Here is a 21,701-nt window from a genome sequence, read left to right as displayed (position 1 = left end):
CAAGGTATGTTGATGCTAACAGAGAGAGTTCAGGGCACCCGCAGGGAGACTAAACTCTGAATCTTTTAATTTGCCAAAACAATGGGATATGAGAACCCAGATACTTTACTGGGCATGCACTACTGCAGCAAGTTACCTCTGCTTTTGTTTTTTTTTTATTTAAGAAAGAGAGTACTTTAACCATTGAAGCCAGGAAATTTTTCGAATGGGATGCACATGCTTCTATCCCCTGCTCTTCTCCCCCCTTAACCCTGGTTATCTAAACTTATGTTAATAGATCAGTCAGTTTATTCTGAGTAATAGCTTTCTGCTGTAATTTAAAGACTCATATTTCAAGAAAAGTGAACCCAGAAAGGAAGTCTACGCTGATAAGAATTGAAATTCTGATATTTTCCATATGTGCCAAATATATTTTCTCCAAAAAAAACACAATGAAGTACAGATTACTTTGTAAAGAGTTCAGAAGGTCTTTGTAGCCAACTTCATTCTCCAACCACCAAAAAAGAAATACTCGACAAGAAAAAACATTCAAACGACAAAATAAGATGATGGGTTAGTGTATGCACCGGGGCCAAACTTTGTCTTTTTTAAACCACATGCTAATAAAATATTTCTTACCACTGCTAATAATATTTTAAACAAAGTTATGGCTCTTTAAAGCCTATCATAAAATCTCCGCCTTACTTCTGACTATTTTTTCCTTTTTTTTTTTTAAAGTTTCCCATGTGTAATTTCTGATATTACAAGCCCTTTATGTATGCTCCTCCCTACACTTTTAATATGACAGGCGCTTTGGGAAACTTGTTGTAGGCTGTTGCTTGTCCTGGACACCAGACATGCTGATTTTCACATCTCTTTCTTGCATGTTCAGAATCAATATACAGTTATTCTTCACACCACCCTCCAAATATGCCTGAAATTTATTTTGCTCTCATAGTACTTATTTACTTCTTCATACTAGCTCTTGAAAAGTATTTGTTAATATGGTGCTAAATGCCAGCTAAACCGAATGTTTAAAAAAATAACCGTTGAGGGGAAAAATCAAATTTAATGTAGCTTATTTTATAAGCAGGAATAACTTGGTGGATCCTGAAAAGAAAGTAATTTTACATGTGCACATGACTACATTTAGACTGAGATACAACAGAGTAACTATGATTCTCAATTCCTACCAGTATTTGACTGTATGTGACACTATATCACACCAGTTCATCTTGAAAATATTTCTTTGTTTTTTATATACTATGCAGATTTCAAAACATGTGAAAACAGAATTTTCTTAGAAGACAAAGTTGGAAACATGATGTGAAGCAATACAAAGTTAGACATGCTGCTTGGAAAAAATCCAGAGAAATAAAGTTCAGCTGATTTGAAGTATTCTCCTAATTTGAAACACAAAAACAATATACTACAACCCTTTGTTTTACTACGTAAGTGAGAAAAATAAAAAGGATCCAAGAATCAGACAAAGTTTTTTTCACCTGACTCTGGGAAACACTTGGAACACAATGTTAAGATGCTGAATGAATTTACCCTGGGGCTTTTAAGTTCTCCCAAAGTAACTTGACTTGTTGGAAGTGGTTAGGACTTCATGCATATCTGAAATTAATCCACACCAGTGGAAATCAATGAACATCAATGGACTAAATGGATGAAGAGCGAATATGAAGGAGTAAGAGATGAATAAAGGGGTTTCTGCAATATTCTCACTCCTCCCTTAGCACCCTGATCCCTTGGCAACCCCATTGGTGATCTCTTGGAGTTCGCGGATGATTGGCTTTCATAAAATGAAAGCCAGTTATCACTGGTGGATTCCCAGATAGCTAATGAGACTGATCCAGGATCCACAGATCTTGTCACAACTCGGGTAGACATTTCCCAATGGACGAGGAAGATCTGGATTGCTGAGTCAGACTGCGGCATGTTGTTTCCTCCTTTCCCGTTTCTCTGTTGGATCTCGAAATACTGGGATCCTTGCCATCAGGTCCTTTTCCATTTTGGTCTGTTGAGAGCTTGGGTTTCCCATTCCCATAACCAATATTGCACTCCTTCATGTTGGCTATAAGGGTGTCTTTGAAGCATTTCCCCCCACCACCGTCCCTTGTCTGTTTACCCCCAGCAAAAAATCCCCATAAAAACCAAACCAGAGAAGGCTCATTGAATTTGGCAGTCTCTGGATAACACTGGAACAGGAATGAAGATTCAACTATCCTCTCATCCATGTCCCTTTAGGACAAGGCAATGACACTGAAAATACCCCTATATCATCCTGCCTACCTACTTCCTGTATATCTAATTCTCTTGATTTTTATACCACATTCATCTCCTTGGGACTGTCACCATGAGGTACCTGGTCTTTTGATGATCAGAAGAATTCAGTGCCCAGTATTGTCAGGCTAAAATTACCCACTATGCCCTATGTTCAAATACCTTAGTGGAATTAAAAAAGGGTAATTATAAAGCTGCTGATTGGCCCATTTACGGGTGCTTGCCCTCTCTGAGATCTCTGTGGACAAGTGGCGGTGGAGAGAAAAGTAGCAAGATGAGGGTGCCAAAGGAAAGGAGGAGACAGAGAGGGAGTGATAAGGGGTTGGGGGTGAGGAAAACAAACAAACAGTAGAGGCAGAGATTCAAGAGAAAGGAGTCAGGAAAAAGTCCTCCCCCATCTTCCCCATCAGAAATATTGCCCTCTTGTCAAAAATACATGAGAAATGAAGCACTAAGGCTTCTTCACGCAAGATAAATAGAAATGGGGACCTTTTTTTTGACAAATAATAAATTTGATGAAAAATACATCTTTGAGGGCACTGAAACTTGCAAATTTGGATCAATTCACCAAATACTTTCATCTGGATTGATTTTTTTGTTTTGAAATGTCAAAACAAAACATTTTGACACTTTGGAAATTAACCACTTCAAACATGTCGTTTCAAATCAACCTTTGATTTAGAAAATTTCATTCCAGACAGACATTCAAACATTCCCCTAGAGCAGAGGTGGGCATCTGGCCTATGGGACCATCCTGCCTGGCCCTTGAGCTCCCAGCCGGGGAGGCTAGCCCCCGGTCCCTCCTGTGCTGTCCCCCCTCGACTGCAGCTGCACCGCTGCGCGGTGGGGCTGCGAGCTCCTGGGGCTCTGAGTGGCCTAGTAAGCGGGGGGAGAGCAGGGGGATTGGATAAGGGGCAAGGGGTCTCAGGGGGGCAGTTAGGGGACAGGAAGCAGGGGGTGGTTGGATGGGGCGGAGGTTCGGGGAGGGGGGTGCAGTCAGGGGACAGGGGCAGTTGGATAGACAAGGGAGTCCCGGGGGGCCTGTCAGGGGCAGGGATGTGGATGGGGTAGCGGGGGGCAGTCAGGGGACAGGGGGCGTTGGATAGGGGGTGGGGTTCCGGGGGGGTGATTTGGGGTGTGGGGTCGGGTTGGTTAGGGGACAAGGAGCAGGGGGTTTGGATGGGTCAGAAGTTCTGAGGTGGGCAGTCAGGGGGCGGGAAGTGGGAGGGGTCGATAGAGGGCTGGGGCCAGGCTGTTTGGGGAGGCACAGCCTTCCCTACCCTCCATACAGTTTTGCACCCCGATGTGGCCCTCAGGCCAAAAAGTTTGCCCACCCCTGCCCTAGAGCCAAACAGTTTTTTTTATTTTTTTTTTATTTCAGTGAGGAAAACTGAAAAAAATCAGTTCTGGTTCGAAACAAACCTACTTTTTTCTTTTTCAGATCAGCCACTGAACCAAAGAAATCAATTATTCACTCAGCTCTAAATATGAACAGGCCAAGTCATTACAGACAAGACTGATAGCAACACTTAGAGTGAAGACTTCTTGACACTTTCCATTATGAGACCTTGTTTTTAGTTTCTTATAACTACCAAACTTCAACAATTCCGGATGAAATTTTCCATGCTGGGTATCTGCCACAGACTGAAATTTTAAGTAAGTTTCAGCAGAAACAATTCTGTTATTTGCAAGAATTAAATTAGGGAAAATAAACTGGTTTTGCTTATGTTAAAGAAAAGCATTACAAATATTTTTCTTGATAAGCTCTAGCACCTTCATCTATTGAAACAGAGATTGAAACTTGGCAGTGTTGTAGGGGAGGGTGTCACCAAGGAGTTAGTTGCATTTTGATGTTCCTGTGAAAATCCACCCAGACTTGGCCAAGTTGTAAGCTTCTGAAAACCATTATTTGCACAAGCTCAGTAGAGGCTTGTTAGCAAAATTCTTGGCAATATAATTCTCCAAACATTCTGTCTGCACTGAGTGTGTTCCATCCTGGGGCTGTAGGGGCCAAGCAGGACTTTGTCTGCAATTGCTCCTCCTGGCAACCCGGGGATGCTGTAACACTGGGCACTTTGCAGACAAGTAAACCGAAGAACAGTGAGTGTAAGTGACTTTTTCAATGTCAGAGAGCATGTCAATGGTAGAGATGTGCATACAACCTAAGCCTTGAGAAACTATCCTTTGCCTAAAGGAGGAAAGGAACACTTTAGGGAGTCACAGGTGTATGCATTTCAAACAGAATGACATTAAGAAATGAAATTTCAGCTGAATGCCATGAAAAACCTCCTAGGACCAGCAGAGGCCTCATCACTGGGGATATTTAAAGCTTAGCAAGACAAAGTGCTAGTAAGTATGCTATCGTGCAGCGAGCAATCCTGTACTGCCAGAAGTACTCACTATTTCATCTTCAGTACCAGTTTTATTTTTTAATCTGCAACATCTGGGATATTATTAAGCCAAGCAAGCATCTTCTTATAGCTGATATCTAAAAGGAACGCTAAATAGATTTATTGCAACATCCTCTTTGTTCTCTATCTGAAACTATTGCAACATTCTTTTTAATCATCTTACCTCCAAGTTATACAGATATTTGAAGCTGTTTTCCTGACTGGCAGCTTTTCTCACAGCCTGAGCCAGTTCCACAGCTCCTCTACCACCAGCTGACCAGTGACTGCAGGGCACTGCATCAAATGCTCCAGACTGTTTTGCAATCTCACAGACTAAATCAACTTCAGCATGGGAGTCAGTTCTGCCAACCAAACAGTTCTATGTCATTATTTTGTTTATTTACTCTTGTACAGCCTTATTTGTTAAGCAATGCTCTGTAGTTACAGTTGTGAAACAAGTGAGTTATGGAAATCATACAATTATTAAATGTTTATAAAAACCCCAACTGTCTTAAGTACATTGAAGTAGGAATGTTTCATTTAAATAAGTATTACAAATCGCATACAATACCAGTCTCTATTTATGTGATTTGAAAACCTCTAAAAGAGGCAGCTAGAGGGTTTTTAAAATCTTTATATTCTTCAGGATGTATAAAAAATTTACTCTTTTAAAAAAAAATCCTTTCTACAAGTCAAATATAAACTTCTCTCTCTTTCCTTTAAAGGCTTCTCTCTTCATGCCATGATTGGTGGATTTAAAAAACAAATGTAAATAGGAAGGTGCTCTAAATGAAATGCTAACAATTACATTACAGTTTTCTGAATTTTAAAATATTTTCAGGACTGAACAAGCATATTTAATTAGGTCACAACATCAGTAGAATCTTTGCAACTCTTTTGAGTGGTATATGAAGTTAATACTAATTTTACTTCCTGTATTTTCACCCAGCTGTGAGTGGTAATATATTTAATATACTATATGAGGTGAGGAAGTAAGTGATTACACCTCATGCAACAACGAGCTTGATCTTTGGGTCTACTAGCATGAGTAAAGGATGGATTGACTTACTTGAAGACATTTAGAGCAACTACAACAGGAACTCCAAATAGTTGAGCAATCTGAATTTGCTTCTGTAGATTACAACAGCCATCAGCTACCAGCTGGAGATTCTACATTAAACAAACAAAAAAACCAAACAAACCAGAAATGGCAAGGTGTCACATCTTTTCTAGCCAAAGAAATTTCCTGAAATTACAACAGACATGGTTAGTTATAATTATTTTTATATTTATGGGTACCCTTCATAATAGGCTTCAGACAAAATACTTTTATGTATCCTATTAATTCTGACTTCAGTAGCAGCAGCCGCATTTACATAACTGAGCAGGGTCTAATCTTTTACATTTGAGCATGCTGCCAGATTGCTCCCTTCTGGGACACAAGCAAGACAGAGTTGTTGCCAACTGGCTGCCAATCAATAAACAAGATGCCAGAAAACATCTGTGGGCCGGTTGACATTGGCGGTGGTGTGGACTGCTGCCAGTTCCCCCCACTCTAATTCGTGGCTCCATCTAAAGGAGTTACACAGTAATACAATTCATTACGACATTTGCTGCTAAAGCTTTCCATCACAGGACTGACGCTATCTTATCTGGTTCCTGCTAGGATCCTTTTTCACCATATATCCAGGCCCAGGGACGACAAATGGAAGGAGGAGATGGATTAGCCTTCTCAAGCTCAAATGCAGGGAGAGTTCACTCAAATCAAAATCCTTTGTGTGATGCCACTTAATTTGTGAGATAACACCAACGCGGGCATTCTATTAAAGGCCCAAATACCAAAAGCTTCCCAGAGAGGATGGTTGAAAGGGATGCTAGCTGACATGAGGCCCCATCCAACTCCCACAGAAGTGAATGGAAAATCCCACTGACTTCAGTGGGAAGCGGTTCAGATCATAAGCCTCTGAAACTTGGAACATTTAAAATAAAAAAGACAAGACAAGCCCAGCCAGACAGCTCTCTCTTTCCCACACACATGAACATACAAGCATACAGTCCAGGTGATTTACTACTGTTGATTTTCTTAAGTTGTTCCTCCTGTTCTCTACTTAGCCCTGGTCTACACTACGAGTTTAGGTTGAATTTAGCAGAGTTAGATCGATTTAACCCTAAAACCATCCACAGAATGAAGCCATTTGTGTCGACTTAAAGGGCTCTTAAAATCGATTTGTGTACTCCTCCCCCATGAGGGGATTAGTGCTAAAATCGACATCGCTGGGTCGAATTTGGGGTGGCCTCCGGGAGCTGTCCCAGAGTGCACCATTGTGACCACTCTAGACAACACTTTGAAAAAAGGCACAAAATGATTGTCTGCCGTTGCTTTCACGGAGGGAGGGAGGGACGACAAGTACCCAAAACCACAAAGTTTTTGCCCCATCAGGCATTGGGAGCTTAACTCAGAATTCCAATGGGCAGCGGAGACTGCGGGAACTGTGGGATAGCTTCCCACAGTGCACCGCTCTGTAAGTCGATGCTAGCCATGATAGTAAGGACCCACTCTACCGACTTAATGTGCTTAGTGTGGACATACGCAATCGACTATATAAAATCGAATTCTAAAGATCTACTTCTATAAAATCGACCTAATTTCATAGTGTAGACATACCCTTAGAGGTTTTAGGCTTTGCCAAGACTGTATATTGATTTTCCATGGAAAAGTTCATTGGAATAGGAATTTGCCCATCATGTAATGTAAGGACTGATATAAAAATATTTTATCTTCATTAATCCCTCTATTCCTGAATCCATTGTTTAGAACTCCTATATGAGAACTAGGTATTATTTTTATAAGCCAAACATACCATGATAATGGTTTATAGAAGTAAAGTGGTTCGAAGATTTCTATATCAGAAACGCATACTAAACCTAGTAATAACCAGGTTGCAAAACTGTAATTAAAAACAAATAGACAGCAGCTGAAGCACATGTAATAGGCTATACAAAGGCTTTATCCACAAAGATGAAACATAGCCCACATATTTATTCTTTAAACATATATAGCCTATGTTTGAGCTGTGCCATCTTGCTGTCTAATGCCAGGCATGATTAATACTAAGCCTTAGAGTCAGCACATTATCCTAACAGCTGAGACTGGACATGACACTTTATTTTGAATGTGTTGGAGAATCTCTTCCCATTTCATTTCCTAGGACCATTTGTTTATGGGTTTTTTTTGGTATAAGGTGAGGCTTGGAAATAGTGACTCCCTGTCATTAGCATGAACAGAGATATTATTATATATTACTTTCTATAGATTTTCATATATACTTTAATTTTACTTACAAATGTCAAGGGAAGGAGGGACAGAAAAAGGGAAAGAAATGCCAACATTTCAGCCCCTAAATTGTAAAGGGCCTTAGGCATGGATATTAATCTCTCTGTAGGTAAATAAAATACTTGTGAAAAAAGATAACTGAACACACACAATGAATAATCAGGTTCCTTCATAGGGTAATGACACAAGTAGATTCCTTAATGGGCATCTTGGTTAGTCCATGAATTCAGATAATATATCAAGAACAATTTTCATCGCCTGAAACTTGGAAAGTTAAAGAAGTTTCCACAACATTTTTACTATAGTTACCATATTTGTCTGATAATCTGAATTCAAGTGTAATTGTTTTGAGGTAAATAGAAAAACTCAATTTTTAACATGAAACATCTTTTGATCAGGGAAAAAAGGAGGCTACATTTTACAGTGGATCTCTTTCATCAGAGTACTGAAGTGAAATAGAGTTCCTTTATAGGTGGCTCAGCTCTCCAATACTATAGTGGTGAGTGCTCTAGAAATATCTGAGAGTTACTCAGTTGAAGTAACTTCCAAGGTCAAAGATATCTAACACTAGGAAATGGCTTCTTAAGTCTGAACATTACCATTGCTATCTTACTATGATATTGCACTCAATCCACACAACCCAGCAAATAGAGAGATTTTCTTCCCTTTGTAGGTATTTTTCATATTTATTTTTAAATTGCATCATAAAACCTCAATCAAAGAAGCGCTTGTTGCATCTACTGCCAGCATCTAAACTCGCCACTCTCCTCTTGCTTTATCGTTTGCAAAGTAACTGACAACTGTGTTGTTTTAGATCTTTTCAAATCAAAACTTTTTAAAAAGGGCAGGATTAAGTTTTACAGTAATTGCTCTTACCTCTTCTGTATATTCTTTCTTAAGAGGGGCACCAGCAGTTACCTGTAATCACAAGCAAGTAAAATTAACAATCATCTAACAATGTTAGTCAACTACCTGCCTGGTCAAGAGTACAACTTTTTAAACATGTTTATACTCCAAAACATCATGCCCATTGCCAATACGAAACAATAAGACCTTCCTTTCCAGCAACAAAAGTTCAGTACAACCACAGACCATGCCCCTAGAGAAAGTTACAGCTGTACAAAGCAAATGGCAAAATGTAACACTTTCCCCCTCCCCAAAGATAAGAATTTATGTCTTCTCAGTTTATTACAGCAGTGACTCAGTCAGGGTTTTCTCCCCCCCCTACCCAAAAAGCAGTTATGGTCAGAAAACTATTATGAAAAAATGGCAACTGGTTACTCAAGAAATCGGTTCTCTGTGTGCATTTTAAATCCTATCTGCTGATTTTGATTTCTGATTTTGGTGACTCAATGAATTTTTATAACTTTATAAAATGTTTCTACTCTAAGGCTAATATAGCTATTGAGACAGATATGGCAATTTCCTACAATATCCTTGGTATACCTTCTTGAATTAAGTATCTTTGGGATCCAACATATTGAATGGTTTATGTATATTTGTGGGCTGGGATTGTATGTAACGTTTCAACAGGGGAGATGTGACAGATGTGAGACTGGGGATTCAAAGGACTATGCTGAACAACGTGCCAGACAAGAATGGACTTTTGGATCAAAATGTGTGAAGTTGTTTTCCTGGGGAATATCTAGGAGGAGGTGAATGCAAATTCCTCACCTCCCATTATGCAAAAAGCCAGCCTTTTGAAGCTCTCCCCTGAGAAGTGAGCCACTGTCTACTGATCACTATTATATGCAGTCAAGATCAAAGGCCCAAACTGTATAAAGGAAAGACTGATCTGTTCCTGGGGGTTCTAGTTCTGAATCTGAGACAGTTATGAACTTGTAATCATGGGAAAACTCAGTTGTGGATTTTGAAGGATGGACAGACCCTGAGGCTGGAGTTGGGAGGACCTCTGGTAAACATTTTAGCATGTGTGTAGATTCTTTTATTGTTTTGAATAAATTCTCTGGAATGCTTTCACCTTAAGAATAAATGAGCTTGCTTAAGTTGTGTGGTAACATATAACTCTGTCAATTATGTTGTTCACAGTCTTTAAAGAGAAAGCAAACCACAGATGTTGGCTTGTTTAGGTAGTCTGGCTTGTTGGGAATATCACATTGTAGGCAGGGAACTGTGAAGCCTGGAACAACCCTGGTCAGGAGGGAGAGAGACATGGGTCTCTGCCTAAGAGATGTGACACCTGAGAAGACAGGTGCCTAAAGTGGGTGCCCCGAGGGACTACGAAGGGGGAATACAGGTGCAATTGCACTGAACTGTGACAACTTTAGGAGAATGAGCTGGCTTTGCTCCTGACTTGGGCATCTACAGAACTTTAACTAGGTTCTGACTGTAGAATCCTATTTTTATTGGTGATGATATGAGAGATGGCAAGAATCCTGCTTGGCTTTCAAATTCCAGGCTGAGTTAGTGGGACATGTAAAAGGAGCAAAATGGATATGGAGTCAGTGAGATGCAAACATGGAAGACCGTGGTGCCATTTTAGAATCACCTTTCAGTGTATAATCACAGTTTAAAAGCTGGTTCCTCACCAAATTTGAGGTGGCTCTACTGCTTAAAAAAAAAAAATATCAATCACTATTAACATGTATAGAACTCCTACAATTTCATTTAGGATTTCTTCAGAATGGAAATATGAGCATGTAAAAAATGGCAATTGAAATCCACATATTAAAATACCCACTTCTTAGAACTCAGTACATCAGACAACGAGTAGGTATTCTAAGTGATTATTTTTGGTCATAACTCACTTGAGAAGGTAAAACACACCTTTGCAGTTTCCTACAGTATAATCCATTACAACAAAGATGGTAAATATATCAGGATACAATTAAAATCCTATTTATAGTGAAAATCTTGCCCTTTGTTTTCAGGTAACAAACTAATGTTAAGAATATACCTATTTCTTGAAATAGAAAACTGGCTTCTGCATATATTTTAGTAAAAGGTTTAGGAAAAGTCACGCTATTGCCTCCACGTGCACCCCCACATTGGGGAAGAGAGTGAATTAAAAAAAAAAAAAATCAAAGAATGAGATGCTCACCCCGACTGCAGTCACTTTACACTGGGCAAAAATGCTGGAGTAGCATTAAGAGGCCTCCCTGCATTGCCTAAGGAGGATTCTCCCATTGCTGGAATTGTGGAAAACTGCCATAATGCTGCCTTCCAAGGACCCCTGGAAAGTTCTGGTGTAAGGAGCACACTGAGAGCAGGGCTGCAGTACACAGGCAGCCCAGGGATGCTGCTATTACTTATACAGCTCTCAGGGGATGTCTAAATTAGATCAGGGACTGCTATCCAACCATAAAAGAAAGAAAATATATACTGTTTACAGGAATTGGAAACACTGCCTTTCCTCCAGCCACATGATTAGTGTACAGATTTAGGTATAAAGTTACTAAATAGTTGATCGCAGGTGACACAGATATGGTCATCTTTCATATATACACATATTGCACTCTCCAGCAGCATAAAGAAGGTGGAACTCTGTACTAACTAAGTGACTGAGGGGATAGCAATCCAGCACAGAGGGCAAAAGCAGTTGACAGCAGGAATGGACACAGCACTCTTGTGGCTGATGGAACCATGCCTTGTGGGCAGCTGCAAATTAGAGCAACAATAAGGCTGCTCTACATGACTCCTTGGGATCAGACTGGCAGCACAAATATCAAGGAGTCACAAAGGTTTGGTTTATAGAGCCACATTCATAGCTAACCTTCCAGACCTACGATTTGGCCCAGACCGTCCTTGTACAGTATATTGTGTGGGGGCAACCTACAACATACATTTGTGAAAGACAAGGGTTAGATAAAATCAATATGTAATTAGAAAGGGCAGATTTAAATTCCCCTTTTGCTAGACTGAATGAAAATTTTCACCACAACATACCATCGTGAAATTTATGGAGGAACAACATGTCAAAAGACAAAAGAGCTGTATGTGTTGGGTGAGAATGATACACAGGTACCACTATTACAACAATATTTTGGGTTTTTAATCTTAGAAAACTTGGCACGAAAAGGTATGAATAAGGGAAAATCTCAGCATTGATTCTCTCTGAGATGATTAGATATAAGGAAGGCTCTGTGCATTCCACAATTCTGTGGTTGTAGAAACAGCTCTGGAATTTTCCCCCAATATGAGGCTCCACAGAAAGCTGTTTCCCTGGCAGTATCAGATCCTTTCAGAATGCTGGGCAGAGGAGCTGAAGCATGTTGCCAGGCTTTCAGTCTCTTTGCCTGGTTATTAGAGCACCAGTCACTCACAGGAGTACTCCTGATTCTGCCTGATTAAGTGAAGAGTGCCTTTGTGATTAGCAATCTACAAGACCCTGCTTGGCCCCAGCAGAGAGAGTGATATAATGGGGATGGGGGAACATCACACATTTGTTGGTATCACATGGCTTGGAGAAGAAAAGGAGTCACCCCTACAGCAGAGAGAAGGAAGAAGTTCCCTCCACCTCAGTGGCAAAAGCCTCAGGCCTTCCAGTCACATGACAAGAGTCTCAAAACTCCCTGATTCCACTAAGCACACTGCAATCTGAATTCCTCTCTCCCCCTCAGCTGCCAAGCTCTCTGGCTCATAACAACCATGAACTCATAGCTACCATACACTTAGGTATTAACACCACTGAGATTTACAAATCACTATTTTAAGAGGCAAGGGAGAGAATGTATATAAAGGAGTTTAAAAAAATATAAACAAACTTCACTCCCTTTTCTAATAATTAGTACTTCTTCATAGCTATCTAATCCTTACTCATTTGGTTTGAGTCCAATAATCTCCTTGGGAAATTCAGGAATGGACATCAGTGTGATCAGGGAGTTTAGGAATGAGAATTTCTAAACAATGGTTTACATTAAGAGCTTTTCCAGCCACTTTTAAAATTCAGAATTTTATACATATTTCAAATGTTAATGACAATTTTTAAGGTTTATCATTTGTGTTTCAAGAGAGGTGCAGATACTTACATTTGGCCCTCCTCCATGCATTTTCAAAGCCCTCACTGTAGCAACAAGCACAACCACGCTGGGAACTAAGCCAGATGTTCTGCATTTGATGTTAAAGAATTTCTCCATGCCAATGTCAGCACCAAAACCAGCTTCAGTTACTGTTAAGGATAAAGAACTCAGTTGAAGGCAAGGGATGCTTCACTTTATTCTAGTATGCCACATACTTTTAAAAATGCAACTGCATTCGTTTTGCCAGACCTCCAGAGTTCTATTTACATGATTTTGATTATCTTCAACCATTTACTGCTCACAACAAGTTTTCTTTTCCCTGATAACTACAATATGTCACCCAAGCGGACTGCATAAAAAGTTAACTGAGATCTTTTAGTAGCATCCAGTCCTGTGTTACAACTATTTTAGAGTAGTTATGTACATTAAAATACTTTAAAAAAAAACCAAACAAACCTTCCCTCTATTATTTCCCCTCACGTACTTTTACTAGATGGGGTGGATCTGGATCTGAAACCCCCTGAATGTTTAATCCAAATCTGAAACGTGTGGCTCATCTCTAGCTTTTACAGAACAGACAGGCAGTTTCAAAATTGAAAGAAAAGGTTATTCACAATCATCTGCTCTCAGACAATATTTAAACAAATACAATATTAAATACCTATAAAATCATATTGATATTGTGCAATTGAACAAAGAGAGTAATTAATCATTGGAACAATTTACCAAGGGTTCCTAGTGGATTCTCCATCACTGACAATTCTTACTTCAATATTGGATGTTTCTTCTAAAAGATATGGCCTAAGAATTATTTTGGGGAAGTTCTATGACCTGTGCTATACAGAAGGTCACACTAGATGATGACAATGGTCCCTTCTGGCCTTGGAATCTATGAAACCATTAATCCTCAAGTTAAAAATATCAAAGGGAAAATGTCCATATTAGATGAAATACAGTAACTCCTCACTTAAAGTTGTCCCGATTAACTTTTTTCGTTGTTACGTTGCTGATCAATTAGGGAACATGCTTGTTTAAAGTTGTGGAATGCTCCCTTATAACAGTGTTTGGCAGCCGCCTGCTTTGTCCACTGCTTGCAGGAAGAGCAGCCTGTTGCAGCTAGCCGGTGGGGGCTTGGAACCAGGGTGGACTGGAAGCCCTGCTATCAGCTCCCTGCTCCCCTAAGTTCCCTGTGCGGCAGCTGCCCAGCAGGCTACTAATTGCCCGGCAGTTCGGCTGTCCCTCCCCCCACTGCCATGTACTGCTCCTGCCCTCTACCTTGGAGCTGCTCCCGGGAGCCTCCTGTTTGTGCGGGGGGAAGAAGGGTGCTATGTGAGGATGCCCTCCTTTCCCCTGTTCCTGCCCCTCACTTACCCCATCTCCATAGAGCAGGGGGGGACACGACAGGGATCAGGATGGAGGGAGCTTGCTGGCAGCAGCTGCTGTCTCAACTTGCTGATCTACTTAAAAGGGCAGTGTACTTAGAGTGGAGTCAATGTACTTAAAGTGGCAATGTGTGTGTGTCTCTCTCTTGCTCACATGGTGCATGTCTCTGCCTCTCTCTGCCATGCTGTCTCCCCTCCCTCCATTCCTGCTGCCTTGTAGAGGATGAGGCTACATTAACAACAATGTATTAACCCTTGAGGGCTCAGCCAAGTGCTACTTCATCATTTAGCAGTAAGGCATTCCCTGGGAAAATCCCACCCTCTTCCACCCTCTGACTTCACCCCCTCAACCAAGCCTCACAATCATCATTGCTGTGTGCAGTATTAAACTGTTTGTTTAAAACTTATACAGTGTATATGTATGTGTGTGTGTATGTATTGTGACGGGGCAAGGCCAGATGGCTATGGAAGAGTAGTGGGAGATAGATATATTAGCTCCAGGCTAAACAAATCCCTGGTACCAAGATAAGTGAAATGGCAGCTGCTCCAGGTCAATTAAGACACCTGGGGCCAATTAAGAACTTTCCAGAAGGCAGGGAGAAGGCTAGGTTGATTGGGACACCTGAAGCCAATCAGGGGTGGCTGAAACTAGTTAAAAGCCTCCCAGGTAGTCAGGTGGGGGTGCATGTCAGGAGCTGTGGGAGGAAGTTGCGCGGTTGGAGAGGCTGAGTAGTACACACCATATCAGGTACAAGGAAGGAGGCCTTGAGGTAAAGGTGAAGTGGAGCTTGAGGAAGTGAGGGCTGCTGTGGGGGAAGTAGCCAAGGAAATGTACATGTCATGTTTCTAAAAGGTCAGCTACCATAGCTGATACTATTAGGGTCCCTGGGCTGGAGCCCAGAGTAGAGGGTGGGCCTGGGCTCCCCCCCCACCTTTGCCTCTGATTAATCACTGAGACTGGGAGACAACAGAGACTGTGCAAGGAAGGATAACTTCTCCTCGCCTCCCTTGCTGGCTTATGATGAAAATGGCTCAGTAGACTGTGACCCTTGTCTCTAGAGAAAGAAGGGTTACATGGAGGGTCACAGTGAGCGTCTGAGGCTAGCGAAATCCGCCAGGAAACGCGGGACTCACTGAGGCAAGGACAGAGCTTTGTCACAGTGTGTGTGTGTGTGTGTGTATATATATAAAAAAATACACACGCACATACACTGTATAAGTTTTGAACAGTTTATATATATCACACACACACACACACACACACACACAGAGTCTTTTGTCTGGCCAAAAAAATTTCCCTGGAACCTAAACCCACCCTATTTACATTAATTCTTATGCGGATATTGGATTAGCTTAACATAGTTTCGCTTAAAAGAGCATTTTTCTGGAACAGAACTACAACGTTAAGTGAGGAGTTATTATAACAATATTGTTGTGTCTCTTGAGCAATTTGTACTAGTTTCTTCCCCACTTGCCATATATTCAATTGCTTCAAACCTGGTGGGGTGCTAGACTCCCTGGGATACCCACATCTCCACCAGTCCACAGAGACAGCCAAGCTGCTTGGGAGCAAGTTAAGAAGTTCTGTTCCATTCCCTCTCGTTTCACTACAAATCAGTAATGATTCTGCTCCTTGACTGCCCTTCCCCTGAACTTCTTCATCATCCAACAGACTCCATTCTTCAGGATTGTCTCTTATCCTTAACTCTTAATAGGGACACAACAGATCTTGCAGTCTCCCAGTGAGACATCAAAGCAACATGCATGACTTTCCATGGCTTCCCAGTTAGTTGTGTCCTGTTGCATTAAAAACTGGATGGGAATCCCCAGAATTCAGTAGAGGGGGACACCCTTGTTTGTTCAGCTATGCATCTACATCTCTTCATCCTCCTAAGTCCTCTTTCCCTTCAAATGCTGAAATACCTAAACTCAGCATTTTACAAGTGAATTGAACTCTGTACAACGCGAGAAAAGTTAGGTGTGAACAATATAACTATAGACAGGATGGATTTTCTTATTTTAAAGGCCAAAGAGGGAGAAACACAAAGTCAGGTACGTCAGAGCTTGACTTCTGTGTGAGGAAGGAAACAGGATGCAGTAGAAAAGCTGCTGGGATGAAGGCAACCAACTGCAAAGGAAATAAAATGCAGAATAATGAGAAGATTAATAATGTGCCAAACTCTTGTACTTTGAATCCTGTTTGTGCTCAAATAATCAGTGCAATCACTTTTATGTTATTTCCTGCTTTCAAATCAGTGTGCCAATTAAAACGTAAACAAATAGAGGCCATAGGGACTTAGGAGGGTTCAAACTGATTTTAGTTAAATGATTACAAGTTTAAGGAAACTATTTAACGAGCTATTATGAAAAACTATTAACTTAAAAGAACACAATTATTGATTTCAGGGTTATAATTTATATTGTGTGTTTTGTCTGAAAAACAAAAGTGCAATCAGCTGTTACACATGAAATGTTAAGGGTTTTCAGCAATAAATATACAATAAATAACGCCTTGCTAAGCCATGGTCATGACAAATAATGGGCAAAAGTATGATTAACAAACAGAAAAATACAGGAAAGGCAATTATACAGTACAAAGTACAATATCAAATGGTCAGTCAAAATTTGTTTCTGGAAAGGTGACATACTGCCTAACTTTTTTACAAGTAGAAATTAAAAAATCAAAAAGAGCTTATTTTTAAAAACTCAGTGAATCTTGCATTAGGATATCCAGTAAAAAAAAAAAATAAAAAACCAGGAAATGGTACTCTATGAAGGTACTTCTTTTTGAACTAGTTCCAGTCCTCCAAAGGAGGTGAGATGCAGCACAGTAGTATGGTTGTCACTTTTCATTCTCTCAGAGGAAATAGTCTAGGTGGCCAGTTTCACAAGTTTTATTATTCAAATAAAATACTCAGGACGGTGGTTTTAAACTAAAGATAGTGTAGACAGTCGCTAAAAATCACCACAATAGATTACTGGGGCCACTAGTACAAAATGGTGCCATGCAGCTCCTCAACAATGCAGGCTACCATGCACACATTACACCTGTTTGTTCTCTACACTTGGTTTCCCATAGAATACTGAATCAATTCAAAGTCTTGACCCCTTCTTCAAAGCTCTCCATGGCTTGGGCCCAGGATACCTAAATGATTATCAAAGCTCCAGGATGAAGAATGTGGTCGAACTTAACTCCTCTGGCACAGAGTAAAGCTTGTCTATGTGGGAGACAGAACTTTCTCTGGGGATGGTTCGATGCTGTGGAATGAACTCCAGGAACTAAGGACCATCAGAATCTTCACCACTTTCCACTCCAAGTGCAAGGCACATTTCTTTGACCTTGTCTTGTCTAATATAAGCAAGTAGCAACAGGCACATTTATTTAATAAACCAACAAACCAACCTATCAAAATAAGACATTCCACTCCCCTGCTTCTCCTTCTGGGAAGATGATGAGAGAAAAACAACACATGACTGATTGGTAGTCATGTTGCTTAATGCACTACTGGAAGGTGTTCAGATACTATGGTGATGAGTGCGCTATAAGAACCTATATAGAATAGAACAGAATTATGGTTTTAGTAAAGGAAGCTAAATTAGAATAATCCCAGATTTTTCACTATTCATTTCTTTCATTTAAAACAGCCCCTGTTCTTTGTTGTTATTGATTTACTGTAAAACTCCTACAGTGGGATTTATAATAAACATTTGAAAACAGCTTTTAGGACAGCGCACATTATAAATGTGTGCAACAGAACTGTCTGAAGCAGCTTTGACCTTTGATTAAAAAAAGTTGGTTCAATTAAAAAAACATTTAGAATGTCTATTACTCTATTTTTTAATATCTATACCTTTAACCCCAGAAACAATGAAGCATCTACATACATTTTTCCTCACACTACTGACTGCTCACGTGCAAAGATTATTTTTATTTAATAAATAATTAAAAACAAAAACAAACCAATCAAGATTCTCCACTGCACATACTTCTTCCTCTGGGGAGAGGATGAGAGAACCACCACCACATGACAGAAGTTAGTCATGTGGCTTAATGCACTACTGGAAGGCAATCAAATATTACAGTGTATACAGAATACAATAGTATATAGAATTTGGGTTCCATTTTCAAGAGGACAGAACTCAACAGCTGTTGTAAAAGCTACACTTTTCATTTATACTTGCTAGAATAAGGTTAACTTTAAAAGAACATTAGTTGAAATGGTCTGTAACCATCTTAACTGTAGCTCAACTTCTTTGAGAAGATATAAGGCTGGATTCTTGTTTGCATTAAGATATCAAATTGCTCTGTCAGCGTAAATGGACCTCAACCATAACCTGGGTATAAAAGCAATTTACTCCCATATTAAGGTCTCTTTACACTTGCAGAAATGTGTAAAGGGGCCCTACTGTAAATGAGAATCAATCTATTACTGGAATGCAAACTTTTTCTGCGAATATATTGTTGCTTAATTCTACTCTAAATTTTGTATTGTGCCACCAGTAGTATTTGAGGCCTGTTATTAGAGAAAAAAATATATATATACACAATTTAGTAATATAAAGGGCACTACAGGGATAATATATATATTCATTCTAAATCAAATAGCAATGCTTTTTCTATTTTGCTTAAGATTCATGTAATAATAATCTAAAAAGCAAGTACATTTTAATATAGTGCAAGTAACTTGGAAGACGATTCCACTCTAAATTGGGCCAAACCCAAAATAGTGAATTAGTATGGGACCTTAGACAAGTCCTTAATTTCCTTATACCTTGGTCAATTCAGCTACCAAAACAATTAAAAAGTAAAACATACTTACTTAGGAAAGAGATGCAGTATGTAAACCAAACACCCCAGAGGGTTTGGCCAAGGGGAGGGAGAAAATCAGAGAAAGCTCAGAAACATGTAGAGACAGGAAAAGGATAATAACAAGAAAGAGATATTTGTGGAAGAGGTATAAAAGAAAAACCAAGGGAAAAGATTTTTTCCCAACTTTCTACAAAGTAGGTACTTGTCACTGAAGTCTATAATTCCACTTTAGGGTGGGTCTGGGTATGAGCAAACCTCTCAAATGGTTCCCTATCACAGTTATGTCATCACCAGAATCCCTCAATGGAATTATTGCCTGGTTGTGCACAGTTGGGGATATTTTATTTCTTGTACAGTATGAAGGATGTCAGAAAAACCAGAACAAACAGTTGTGGTTCCTGCACCTGATCAAATTTCATAGTCATGACCACTTTAGATAAACAGTAAAGTTTCTTCACCTAAAAATACATTTATCATGCTGTAACTAAATATGTAAAACAGTTCTATGTTAAGTGGTTCACCCTAGTTTAGATTTATGGACTGTAGGAGACCTTAAAAAAAGAGCAACATTTTTAATCAGCCAGGCTACAGTGAAATTGTGACATGAAAGCTCATTTATTTCACAATAGAATTCTTGTAAACTGAGGCTGATTTTAGATGAAACTAACTTCCCTCCCATCAGCACTTTCTATCAACAAATCATAACAAAACACTTGTATTGCAAGTACCAAGTCAGAGACATACACATGAGGCTAAGTTTCAGGACACAGAATTGTGAGCCTGAATTCCTGAACAATGCAAAAGGAAATGGAAACTATGAACTGCGAGCTGCCTTTTATTCCTCTGATGTAAACAGATCTGTTCTGGTGCAGCTGTCTGCTGGTAAACTCAGGAACAGAAGAGTTCAAAGTCACAGGAGCACACGAACTTTGAACCTGGAGCTCAAGGCATGTTAGCTGTAATATACTGATAGATTCTTGTTTAAGTCAAAAGTACCAAGGTGCAGAGATGCCAAAATAAACGAGGTTGGATCAGTTATTTATCTAACAGGATACCACATTTTTGTTAGTGCAGCGAGGGATGAATAAACCAGATGTTTGTCCATTTTGACTCTTGCAATTTATCTGACTTGACCCTCTACTCTTATGACTGCTTTTTGAATTTAATAAGCTCAAACTTGTTCAAAATTTTAAAAGAATGAGGCTTCTCTGTTCCTTTTACTTCTGATTTGTCCTCAGATTCCAGTCAACTCAGCCAGTACACCCACTCTCTAAAATGCTCTGACACATATGCTCCTATTTTCATTGTTCATATGTGTCTAATGCACTATGTTGCAACAAAAGTTTGTGGAGCTACAAGAGGACATATGGCAGATGTTGCAGCTACTAGCAAGTTGAGGGTCATACATTGGGGGATACTCTAATGGACATGAGAAACATTTTTCATTCTGTAAAGAAGTAGGTAGTTGAATTTGCTTTAAAAGATTTAAGCTCCAGTTTCACTGCATGGCTGAGAGAGGCAGAGGTGCACACCAGACTGAGTATATAGTATTTTCCCACTCAGTTTGACCGAACACGTGGTCATTCAGCTCAGCCTCCAAACCATGAGGACGGCTCATCCTTAACTGCAATGATATCAATTGAAAGATACCCTATGCTATGGCAGGATGGTCCCTACAGAGCTGAAAGCAGGGATTTCCTCAGCATTGACTGCTAATCCAGACTGCTGGTATTACCGAATTAGCAGCAGTATCTGTTATTCATGGTTTTGTCTTGCAAAATGTTTTTGACCGAAGTTGAATTTCATTCTGGGAAACTAGATTATATGAAAATGAAATTATTTTACAATATTCTATCTGCAGGGACTGTTTTTTTGTTCTGTGTTTGTACAGCACCTAGCACAATGGGGTGCTGGTCCCTGAGTGAGACTCCTACATGCTACGGTAATACAGAACATGCTACCAAAAACTGAATTTCTTATTCCAAATAGTTCACCTCCAAAGGTAAATCTATAGCATGATATTATAGCATCACATCGATATAGGAACACCTGCTGAAGTGAAGGAAGATTGACAGAGCCAGAAGAATACCCAGAACTCACTTACTACAGGACAGGCTGAACAAAGGAAGTAACAGAACTCCACTAGCTGTCATCTTCAGCCCCCAACTAAAACCTCTCTAGCGCATCATCAAGGATCTACAACCTATCCTGAAGGACGATCCCTCACTCTCACAGATCTTGGGAGACAGACCAGTCCTTGCTTATGACAGCCCCCCCAACCTGAAGCAAATAATCACCAGCAGCCACACATCACACAACAAAAACACTAACCCAGGTGTTTTTGCAACAAAGCCTGTTGCTAACTCTGTCCACATCTATTCAAGGGACACCATCATTGGACCTAATCACATCAGACACACCATCAGAGGCTCGTTCAGCCTGCACATCTACTAATGTGATATGCCATCATGTGCCAGCAATGCCCCTCTGCCATGTACATTGGCCAAACCGGACAGTCTCTACACAAAAGAATAAATG

General features: G+C 40.0%; 1 protein-coding gene and 1 long non-coding RNA gene across 2 annotated transcripts in view; one reads left to right on the top strand and one right to left on the bottom strand.

Moving 5' to 3' along the window:
- MTHFD1L (methylenetetrahydrofolate dehydrogenase (NADP+ dependent) 1 like) overlaps positions 1-21,701 on the bottom strand; it is a 245,749-nt gene that overhangs the window by 77,931 nt on the left and 146,117 nt on the right. The window contains 4 exon segments of the mRNA XM_043511198.1: positions 4,843-5,020; positions 5,728-5,828; positions 8,869-8,910; positions 12,981-13,120. Coding sequence (XP_043367133.1) covers positions 4,843-5,020; positions 5,728-5,828; positions 8,869-8,910; positions 12,981-13,120 — 461 coding nt within the window.
- Positions 14,740-15,766, top strand: LOC122459383. Its single transcript, XR_006280037.1, has 3 exons — positions 14,740-14,776; positions 14,879-14,882; positions 15,624-15,766. It is a non-coding gene; the product is annotated as an uncharacterized LOC122459383 (long non-coding RNA).

The sequence above is a fragment of the Dermochelys coriacea genome, chromosome 3, assembly GCF_009764565.3.
Source record: "Dermochelys coriacea isolate rDerCor1 chromosome 3, rDerCor1.pri.v4, whole genome shotgun sequence".
Classification (NCBI taxonomy): Eukaryota; Metazoa; Chordata; order Testudines; family Dermochelyidae; genus Dermochelys; species Dermochelys coriacea.
The sequence above is the reverse complement of the archived record's forward strand: the minus strand, read 5'-3'. Positions and strand labels throughout refer to the sequence as shown.